At 32.2% G+C, this 11,271-nt stretch overlaps 2 protein-coding genes across 4 annotated transcripts; both read right to left on the bottom strand.

Moving 5' to 3' along the window:
* Positions 1-1,636: 1,636 nt before the first annotated feature.
* LOC145136263 (uncharacterized) lies at positions 1,637-5,217 on the bottom strand. The gene is made up of 9 exons (XM_079070419.1): positions 5,056-5,217; positions 4,503-4,554; positions 4,339-4,412; positions 4,151-4,252; positions 2,839-2,979; positions 2,704-2,755; positions 2,081-2,154; positions 1,929-2,012; positions 1,637-1,845 (listed from the first exon to the last, which is right to left on the bottom strand). The coding sequence occupies exons 1-9, from the start codon at positions 5,178-5,180 to the stop codon at positions 1,800-1,802; spliced, it is 750 nt and encodes a 249-aa protein (XP_078926545.1). The 5' UTR covers positions 5,181-5,217; the 3' UTR covers positions 1,637-1,799.
* A 1,805-nt stretch (positions 5,218-7,022) lies between these two features.
* LOC145140134 (MATH domain and coiled-coil domain-containing protein At3g58410-like) lies at positions 7,023-11,054 on the bottom strand. 3 transcript variants are annotated; one of them, XM_079073729.1, is made up of 5 exons: positions 10,921-11,054; positions 10,441-10,570; positions 10,179-10,348; positions 7,421-7,624; positions 7,023-7,339 (listed from the first exon to the last, which is right to left on the bottom strand). In XM_079073729.1, exons 1-5 carry the CDS (start codon positions 10,931-10,933, stop codon positions 7,179-7,181), a joined length of 678 nt encoding a protein of 225 aa, XP_078929855.1. In that variant the 5' UTR covers positions 10,934-11,054; the 3' UTR covers positions 7,023-7,178. The 3 variants fall into 3 exon arrangements, with proteins under 3 accessions (XP_078929855.1, XP_078929853.1, XP_078929854.1); XM_079073727.1 differs by having other exon boundaries at positions 7,421-7,870; XM_079073728.1 differs by having other exon boundaries at positions 7,421-7,870; positions 10,441-10,578.
* Between the last annotated feature and the right edge of the window lie 217 nt (positions 11,055-11,271).

Consider the following 11,271-nt stretch of genomic DNA (forward strand, 5'->3'; position numbering starts at 1 on the left):
GTTCAAGGCCGCCAAGGCCGATTTCTGCAACACTGTTCTTTTCTATTTACAACCCCCCCCCCCTCCGCGCGGCAATGCGAACTCAACATGTCACTTATCCACCTAGAACTCCACCTCAACAATGCCACCAGAAGCAACGTAACTAAGAATTTTTCCGAAAATCAAAATTATGTGCAAGTTTTCTCAGATTTTTTTGTTCATAAAAAAGTCAAGGATAAATTGTAAATGAATTCAGAATATAGAGAATTTAATTAAAATTTCCCTAGAAAATAGGACAAAATATATCGAGTTATTGGCATATAGGATCTCAGCACTCGGATCCTTTTTGTTCGATACCATATCCCATGAAGCAACAAAGAGGAACTCAAGAAAGTGAGGTAGTAGCAAACACATACACAAACTTCGAAAAGATTATAATTTAAAAGTTTTCCATATATGGATGCAAATGGAGATAGATTGAGAAGAGGAACATGATGATGGTTGATGGTGTAGCCCGTTGAGGAAGGTGTTGTTTGTTTTTTTGAAGGAAAAATTCATGAATTCTGCGGACCACCTCTGCAACCCTCAGCAGTAGTAGAAGAGGTGGACCAAACGGCTGCAAACTGTAAGAATAAGCGTGTTTGTTTTTTTGACATCTGCATGTTGCTGCAGATATTAAATAATTAAAATAAATTGATTGTATAACCCGAAATAGTTTTTTAATATCGAAAAATTAATAATGTATGACATTTCAGTAAGAATTTATGATATTTCAACAAAAAATAATGATATTTCAGGAAAAAGTAAAGATATTTTAACAAAAATAATGATATTTATCATTATTCAATATAAAAAATCGAAAAAAAAAAGAATTCAAAAAGAATAAACAAAAAACAAATGAAAAAAAATGTAAAATAAGATTTCAGCAAGAAAAAAAGAAGAAGATGTTAGAAGAGGCTCGAAGAGGAAATATAAGTGTTGCGCCAAACAGAACACGCGCAAAGGTTTTTACTCTGAAAACTTCTAAAAAACAAACAACTGCGAAACTAAAAGTGTTGCGTGTGTGCTGCACCACGCAGCAATAAGAAGTTTGAAGACGTTTTTTACAAAAAAACAAACAGCACCAAAGTGATCGCATCCTAGATTAGTTTGCATAAGCTAATATTAGCAAAAGACTAATAACTTCTTTGTTGAAACGTTTGCATAAAGGGAGTTTCCTCTTTTGACGATATCTTTCCATTTGTTAAAACAATATAGTACTCCTCCGTCCCAAAATTATACTTCATCTTTCCTTTTTTGGTTTGTCCCAAAATAATAGTCCACTTCTAAAAATAAATAACATTTTTACCAAAATACTCCCTCATTATTACTTAAACAACTAAGCATTTAATGGAACATTAAATGCAAAGTAAGGACAAAACTTTCATTTTATTGTATAAAGTTAGTGGTAACTAATGTTTCCTTAATCTGTGTGTTTTTTGTCTGTGGACAATAATATTGGGACGGAGGGAGTATAATATAACTAGTATGTTTGGCATACATTATGTTTGGATTGATGTCAATTACAATTTTTTGGCTTGCTCTCAATCTGTATATGCCAAAGCCATGAATCCCCTCATCAAAAATAGTCCTAAAAAGTTTCTCAACTCCATTCTCAAGTCCCAAATATGGTTAGCCATATTGCTCTGGAAAGTAGTTAAAGTAGTTACCTAATAATAGAATCATAATTCATATAGTACAACGATGTGTCTTCAATGGTGAATACTAATTTCAAAATGCCACTTTTGTTAGAAAAAATAGCAAACTGCTAAACACTATAGTTATACAATTGCATGCGCCATCAATAGAGGATCGCTTGACAAGTCTCTGTAAAATTTAAAAAGTAATCAAGAAAAATAAAAATCCCTTCATAATCGATGAAACAGGGAATTAATTATTTAGGGACTTACCTTTTATTGTTGTTGAAAAGCACAAGGGAAACAGGCTGTTGAGGTGTGAGGTTCTGCCGGAGTATGTAGACACATGTACCAATGCTGTAAAAGAAAATAAAATCAAGAGCTAAAAATGTAAAACAAAAAGATATAAAAGATATAATATTTACCTCCCAAAACATACAAGTGAAAGTATCCACAAAAAAGCACTTATCCAACTTGATTCCTTATATGCTACCCACACCTAAAACAAATAGTCAAATGTTCTAGGGTTAATTACTAAAAATCTCAATTTTATTATTTTTTCTAAAAATACTCTTACATATTTTTCATTTTTTTCAATTCGGCCATTTGGTAATCTTTTGGTTTTACATAATGATGTAAGGGTTTTTTTAGAAAAAAAAAATTGAGGTTTAATCCGAAAAAAATAGAAAAATGTAAAGGCAAATCGAAAAAAAAATACAAAGTAAGGACAAAATCGAAAAAAAAAAGTAAAAACCAAATTGAAAAAATGTAAAAATGTAAAGGCTTATTAAGAAAAAGAAAATTGAAGTTGAGGTTTAATCCGAAAAAACCAATGCAAATATTAAAATATTGAGAAAAATACATTTTTGGTCCCTGGATATATTTGTATTAAAAATTTTGGTCCCAAAAAGATTTCATTTCCAAATTTGGTCTTTATTTGTGGTATTTGTAACATTTTTGGTCCATGTTCTAGAAAAGTGACTATATTTTAGGAACAAAATTGCAAAAAAAAAAATAATAATCTGCTATATAATGTATGGAGACATACCGATAAAGCTACTACATTAAAATAGAAGTCGGTTAGTGTTCCAATCATGCACCTACAAGCATTTACTTTAGTCAACTTCAAGTCGCTCATTTCAATTTTTTATATAAATAAAAAAGAAAAGGAAATTTAATTTACGTTGAGAATACTTGAGTACGAAATGGAGATCCATCAACAATAAGCACATAAATAAAAGTTCCAAGCATGAAGCAGCCCAGTGAAGAAATGATTATTCTTGAAGTAACACTAGACACTCCCATCGTATGTCCCGTGGCATCCCTAAGTAAAATACATAAACGAAATTACAAGTTTAATATGAGGGTATTTTGGTCTTTTAATAAAAAGAATAGTAAATTATACGAATGGTCCCTATGGTTTGGGTAATTTGCACGTTTGGTCCCTAACTTATTTTTTTAACTCGGAAGGTCCCTACTGTTTGTTTTTGTTGCGCGCTTGGTCCCAGTCTTACCTAAAAAAGACTGTTTTGCCCTTGATTTTTTAATTTATTTAAATAAACACACCTCCAACCTCACATTACCTTACCTTACCTACCTATTTTATTTAAATAAATCAAAAAATCAATGACAAAATAGTCTTTTTAAGTAAGATATGGACCAAGCGTGCAACAAAAACAAACTGTAAGGACCTTCCGAGTTAAAAAAAAATAAGTTAGGGACCAAACATGCAAACTACCCCAAACCATAGGGACCATTCGTGTAATTTACACAAAAAAGAATGAAAAGAATTGAATTCCTCAATATCCCGTAGGAACGGTGAGATCTATCAAACATGGAATTTGAAAGATTCTAACGGAACTGGATTTTGTCCATTAGCAACCAAACATATAATGGAATGGAATCTCGAATTCCAATTCTAGTTAGATCATTCGGGTCTGTTTGGTTGGATGGAATGACATAAAGAAAGGAATGCACAATGTAATGAAACCGAGTCCTAATATTTTTTTGATCTTGTTTGGTTGACATGTAGTAATTAGAAAGAAATTGTATGAATTTTTTTAGGGTTAATCTCATAAAAGAGCTTATATTTTGTGTTTTTTCGGATTAAACCTCAAAAAAAATTTTGCCTGAAAAATACCTTGTATTTTTTTCATATTTTCATATTTGGCCCTTTTAGTTATTTTTTCCAAAAAAAAATTGTAAAATGTGAGGGTTTTTCGAGAAAAAACTAAAAAGTTGAGTGTTTTTTTCAGAAAAAAAAAATACAAAGTTGAGGGTTTTTTTAGATAAAATGAAAAAATACAAAGTCTTTTCCAGGCAAAAAATAAATTTGAGGTTTAATCTATAAGGTTTTTTTATGAAATTAACCCTTTTTTATTATATGTAAACAAAATATATAACTTTTAAAAGATTATATATACTAATTTCTTAAGATTATGAAAATCTTTTAGAAAAAACAAAAAACTAAACATAGTAAGAAAAATAATGCCGACCTTTTTTCATGTTTTACCAACACAAAATATAATGGATCCTTTGAAGATTCTTCAGGTGACAACTTGAATAACTGTATAACGATATATCCAGATGTAATAATGCTGCACAAGGAAAAATAATTTTATATCTTTTGATATTTTGATATTTACAAATTTCAAAATGTATTTTTTAAAAGCAAGAAAATTACCTTCCGAACATAATTTCTAGAAGTATCAAAACAACTGCCCTCATCCAGCTTGATTCCTTGTAAACAAACCAAACCTACAAGTATAAAAATCACATATGAATTCAACAAGTAATCAAGATAAGCATAAATGATTAAATTCCTTGTAGCTGATATGAATTTCTTACCCCTATAACAGCAACATTTATGTAAAAGTTTATGTACGCCACAAACAACCACCTGCAATTAAATGGGAAATTGTTTGGGATTTGATTTGGGGTAAAAATCATCCCTAATTAACTTCAATCTTCAAACTCTCTAACATACATTTGACAATAAACTCATCAAATTTGAAGGATTTATGGATCCAAGCATCGATCCATCTATACCCATTAACTTATTGGATCAGTTCCTTGATATTCGATCAACATTAGATCAATCGAAAAGTCTTCTTTGTAAATTACAATTGATGCGACTTTCGTTTCAAAAACTTTATCCCTGAAAATTGGATTCTAATTTTGGAACAGACTGAACAATCGATATAAACGATAACTATGCAGCATTCTACCTAAGTCGCAAACACCTGAATTGTTCAGAAATTCCGTCTGCTCAAAATACAGATGATTAGATGAAACACTTCACATTTGTTTTCAATCGAAACACAAGGTATGGGGAAAACAGGCCTCAAACTTCAACCAGTAATCTCGATACACAAATCTGTAATTTAAGGTTGAAACTTACCTTGCGCGAAGGTCTACGCAAGAAGCGAGGCCATCCATGGCGATTGCCCAAACAAGCGTGGCGAACATCACACAAGCCAACAGGCTGAACAGCGTCTTCAATGCGACTACCACCGACGCCGCCATTATTGCTCCGACGTCTGTGTGCTCGGGAAGCAGAGTCGTTGACTTATTAAATACAAATAAACTGTTAAGTTCGCAAATTTTATTTAGAGTAATTTACAGAGTTATCCCTAAGCTATACCAAAAGTTGCAATATTGGTCCCTACTTTTGGTATTTTCCCAAAGAAGTCCCTATGTTTGATTTCTAATTCAACACTGGTCCCTCTCCATACACACGTCCGTTTCATCCATTCTTCCATTCTGTGAGACCCTCACATGTGCAATGCAGATAGGGTATTTTGCTATTTCTCTTTTGAGTAAATTACACGAATGGTCTCTCTATCGTTTGGGGTAATTTGCACTTTTGGTCTCTAACTTATTTTTTTAACTCGGAAAGTCCCTATTGTTTATTTTTGTTACACTCTTGGTCTCTACTATTTGTTTTTGTTATGTCCGGTCTCTGTCTTACCTAAAAGATTATTATTTAAATAGGAAAAAATAATGGGGTAGGTAAGGTAAGGTGAGGGGGAGATTGGGGATGTGTTTATTTCAATAAATTAAACGCTTAACAAAAACAAACAATAGGGACCTTCCGAGATAAAAAAAATAAGTTATAAACCAAACGTGTAAATTACCCTAAACCATAGGGACCGTTCGTGTAATTTACCCTTCTCTTTCTCCTTCATCTATTAATTATCTATAACCAAACTTCGACTTTAATTATTGAGATTATCTTTAATTACATCCCTATTGTATTGCCTGTAAATTCACTAATGATATGTGTTTCTATATTCTCTCTAATTCACTGCTTTGTCATCAAAAAAGTCATTTAGTTTCATTACTTTCTTTTACCTCCCTAAAGTGAAGGCTCTCACCTCTTACAAAATACCACTTAAAATATAACTTACATGCATAGAAAGTAACAACGAAAATGGGAATAGATTTTTTTGTGTTCTATTTAGTATTTACTAAAAGCTCCTAATAACCAACTTTTAGGTAATGTTTGTTTTTCTCTGTAGATCTATATGGCATCTTCTGTCTGCGCCGCGCAGACATTAGCCTTCACAGACTGTTTGTTTTTTTGAAGACTGCAGACGTAAAAATGTCTGCGCACCCTCTTCTTGGCGCAGATGTGGACTAGAATCTTCTAACATCTTCAGACATCTTCTAGCCTAAAAAAACATATATATATCTTTATTTTTTTTAAGTTTTTTTTTTAATTTATATTTTTCCAACTTTATTAATTAATGATAAACAATTTGAAAAAAAAATTACAAAACTTAAAAAAAAAACGTTCGACGATACAAACATGATATTTTTGACAAATTTATAAATAAAGATTTATTACAATAGTAGTCGTTGAAGTTGTTTATATAAATATGAAAAAAAAAATCATAATACATTCTTATATTTTTTTTGCCAAATTTTATAAAACATTATTTAATATAGTATCGTCAATTTCTCGAGAAAATATTTATGGTACGTTTTTAATGGATTTAATTGAAAAAATCAAAGTTTAGTGTATCAAATGCTTTAATCACTAATTATAATGTTTAGTTATAACTTGGCAACCAAAGTTGTTGGTTTTTATCAAATATATACGTTAATTCATATCATTTTTATTTTTATTTTTTATACAATAATACATAAAAATTGATCTAGATTCGTTAATTATTTATAACAAAGTCATAAAAATATTAAAAAATCACTTTGAAGTTTAAAAAAATCAGTTTATTTAGATTTCAGTTTATTTTAGTAGCCCGCAGATGTTAAAAAAACAAACAATCTTCTTTTTTCAGACTGCAGACGTTTGATCCACCTCTTCTACTGCAGAGGTCTACAGATGTGATCCGCAGACTGCAGACATTTTGACTCAGAAAAAACAAACACCACCTTACATTCCATGACCAAATGAACACGACATTCATCCATAATCCCAAACATTAAAAACCATAGTTCTAAACCAAAAAAAATATTTATCAACATATGTTCGCAAAAAACAACATTAATTAAGCACACGCTTCATATGAAATTTTTTAGCATTCCAACAACTGAAATCTTTGCTTCAACAATAAGCCTATCATTCTTCAAAAAGCCCTTACTCATGTCACAAAGTTCACTCAACAAAATGAAACATGCAAAACCCCAATCATCTTCCTCTTCACAAAACCAGTGCCCCGTGTCTACAACCAATTATAGAAATACAGATCATCAAGAACTCAGAGTTACATAAAATAATCAACATGATCAATCAAGTATTTTACCTTTTGCAGCATAACCACTTTTGTTCTTAATCCGAAGTTCAAATCTTGCATAAACTTTCCAATCATCAGGAAATGACTTAGCCTCATGTACCTTTAAAAAACATGACAAATTTGTCCCTACTCCTGCACCTCTTCCTTTTGGAAACAGTGATAAAGTCCACTTGATTTTTCCAACTTTGAACACCTCAGAATGCAAGCAATCGTCTTTTATAGAAGAAAATTTATCAACAATCCAAGTGTAAGTGTTCATAGTTGCTGGAGGCTTTATCATGGATAAGCATCTATCTTTCAGGGTATACTCTGGAACTGAAAAAACCTCAGCTCCAAAGATACATGAATCATTGAAAAGGTATCCTTTGTTACTATCCTTAAAATGCTCCAAAGATATTAGTTTCTCAAAACCCCATTTTATTTGCTTCTCATGAAACCGTGTCCTATTTCTATCATCATCTATTAACACAACAAAATGGTTTATATTTTGTAATAAGAAGTAATTAGTAACATGAGCAAATACAAAAAAAGTAGAAAGTTTTACTTTTACACACGAAGTTGGCGAAAAACATAACATTTTTTTTGGTTGGTAAAAATCATAAGTTTTCAGATGAAAGGTTTTCTGAAAACCTATGGTTTTTACCAAAACAAAAAAGTTAGGGCTTTTGCCAACAAAACGTGTAAAACTTGAGACTTTTTTTTTGTATAAAATACCAAAAAAGTCCAAGTTTTATACGCTTTGTTGGCAAAAGCCCTAATTTTTTTTTTGTTGGTAAAAAGTAAAAAGACAAAACTGCAAATTTGGTCCTTGTGGTTTGCAAAAATCTTTGGATGGGGTCCAAAAAGTTTCCAACTTGCACAGAAGGTCCAAAATCAAGGTTTTTCTGGGTTTTTGATCCAAAAAATTTTGAAATTACCTATTTACCCTTTTAATTTCAGTTTTATATTTTTTTTCTTATTTATTTTAATACTTTATGAAATAAAAATAAAAAACAAAAACGATAGACCCCCACTCCACCCCTACCGGTACCCCCCCCCCCCCCCCCTCCCTCTCTCTCCCTCTCTCTTATACCCAGAAAAAAAGTCCATCCCTTGAATAGATTCTATCCTCGACATATCCATGTCCGGTACCCTCCCCCTTCTCTTTCTAACTTCACAATTCTGCAACTCTTTGACGTCGATGAACTCAAAGAGCCCTGACCACCCTTCCCCTCCCTAAATGTCTCTTCACCTTCTGAAAAGGTTTCATAAATTTCACTGCAAAACCTAATACCACCCCTATATCGGAAGGAGCTCCCCAAATTACAGTCAGAGCTCCAATTTCTGGTTCATGTAACGCCATTATAGGCATCACAAGGGTTCTACATCGATTCATATACAAAACCTAGGTGTCATCTCATATCATTCAACTCCAATTTGGGCCTTTCAACTCAATTACACAACATCGACGGAAGAAACTAGCAGTCATTGCACAAACCTGCTTGGAAGACAGAACTAAGGACTTGAAGGTCGACAACCTCATGACTAATCTCTGCAAACTCAGCTTAATCCTAAGGTTCGATAACCTCATGTCAGGTCGTAGAAGAAGACCCTTTGTTTTGGTTCAAATCATGTCTCGTTGGAACATATTCGTTGGTCTAAATGTACCCATTGTTGGGTTCCTCCGAAAATCCCCATGTGTTCGACAGAGATGGTAGTTGAAGTGGAGAAATGGAGGGAGAGAGAGTATAAAGAGAAATGGTTGAGTGAATTCGAAACCAAATATGCATTTTCGATCAATTTCCCAATAAGATTTAAAATTAAAGCAAAATTTAAACCAAAATTGAATGAATGGCAAATACTTCCTTACGTTAAACCCTATGAACAAAAAGAGACTTTTAGGGCTTCGAGTTGTGGTGGGATTGAGCGATTTGAGAAGCAATCTGTTAGGATTCTTCATGAGCTTTTGAGTTTGACAGCGGAGAAGATGTTTGAAGATGAACGATTAGCACACTTTCGTAGAGATTTTGGTATTCCGGTTAATGTTGGTGTTGAGAGAGAGAGAGAGAGAGAGAGATAGAGAGAGAGAAAGAGAGGGAGAGGAGGAGGAGGAAGAGAGAGAATGAGGGAGGGCTACGGTGGGGGGAGAGAGAGAGAGAGAAAGAGAGAGATGGGGTGAGACAACTTAATTTCTTTTTCTGCATTAATATTTATAAAATAAAAATATAAATAACACAAAAAAGAAATTTAAAGGGCAAAACAGTTAATTCAAGTGCTCAATGGACCAAAAATACAAAATTTTCTTAAGTTTAGGACCAAAAACCTAAAAAAACCTTGATTTTGGACCTTCTGTGCAAGCTGGAAACTTTTTGGACCCTATCCAAAGATTTTTGCAAACCACAAGGACCAAATTTGTAGTTTTGTCAAGTAAAAACCATAAGTTTTCAGACGACCTTTCATTTATAGAAATGAAAGGTTTTCTAAAAGCTTACGGTTTATACTATAATACTAATACAAAAAGTTAGGGCTTTTGTCAACAAAGCGTATAAAACTTGGGACTTTTTTGGTATCTTATACAAAAAAAGTCTCAAGTTTTACATGTTTTATTGGCAAAAGCCCTAACTTTTTGTTTTAGTAAAAACCATAAGTTTTCAGAAAACCTTTCATCTGAAAACTTATGGTTTTTACCAACCAAAAAAAAAAGTTAGGTTTTTCGCAAACTTTGTGTGTAAAACTTGTGATTTTTTTGGCATTTGCCCTGTGTAACATAGAGGAAATAAAACTTTACCTTGAAAGATAACATAGTTGTGAGCTATATGATCATAAACAAAAAATTTGACATCAACATGGACTTTCCACCCCTTCTCAAGACTTTCAGTGTCGCATATTATTAAATACAAAGAAATGTGATTGTCACCCTTTTCCTCATTATTTCCATTTGGATACAAATCCAGTCTCCTACAAGTTTTAATGGTTGCAATTCATGTAAGGTGTGATAAAAAGTGACAAAAAGTACATTCATTTCTACAAGGAAGTTAAAGTGACATTACCATTTATGACCACTGGCTTCAAAAACATCAGATTCAATTTTGATATTTCCAGCTTCAGAAAGAATAGAGAAGGACTCGATCTTTAACATATAGTGGGATGGTTCATTTTTTGTGGTTGATAACAACATATCTGCAGTACTTAAAAGCGAATCGATAAACCCATAAACATGAAATTAAGAAACCCTAACAATTGAAAACGACAGAGTGAAAGGATCTTTATACGCGCTACTATCAAGTTCATGTTATTTTTTATTAAAAACTGATAGATATAGAACCACAAAGAGATGTAATTCTTCTAATCACTTGTATAGTGTGCATTACAAGTTGTAACCGATACATCATTTTAACATTTCAACCATGGAAAAACTTGTAAAGAAACTAAAGTTGTAAAAGTAAAGGAGGATCCTAAAACTTGAGATGTAAGAAAGCACATAAACGTAAAGATGAACACAAAACTTCGAATTTTAGCAGATGGCATACCTCTTTCAAGCATCAGTGGCCGATGGTGATGGCGATGGCGATGGCGATGGCTGCAGCAGGCAGTGAGGGTGAGATTCTTCTGTAAAAGTGGGGATTTGGGGAACAATAAAGGTGACACGATAAAATCGAGTTTCATACCCATCCATGGTCTTTTTAAAATTTATTTACCAATTCATAATAGTTTCTAATTTAATTATTAAAATATAGGGATTTTTTTTTTAATGCGTAAATAATATATTTTCTTAATCTTAACTTCAAAAATATCTATATTTCATTCTTAGCCATATAAACTTTTTAATTTTAATACAACATAACATTAAACTAATTTACATTTTATACATAATTCTTTAT

The sequence above is a fragment of the Lactuca virosa genome, chromosome 9, assembly GCF_052849685.1.
Source record: "Lactuca virosa cultivar CGN04683 chromosome 9, Lactuca_virosa_CGN04683_v6, whole genome shotgun sequence".
NCBI lineage: Eukaryota > Viridiplantae > Streptophyta > Magnoliopsida > Asterales > Asteraceae > Lactuca > Lactuca virosa.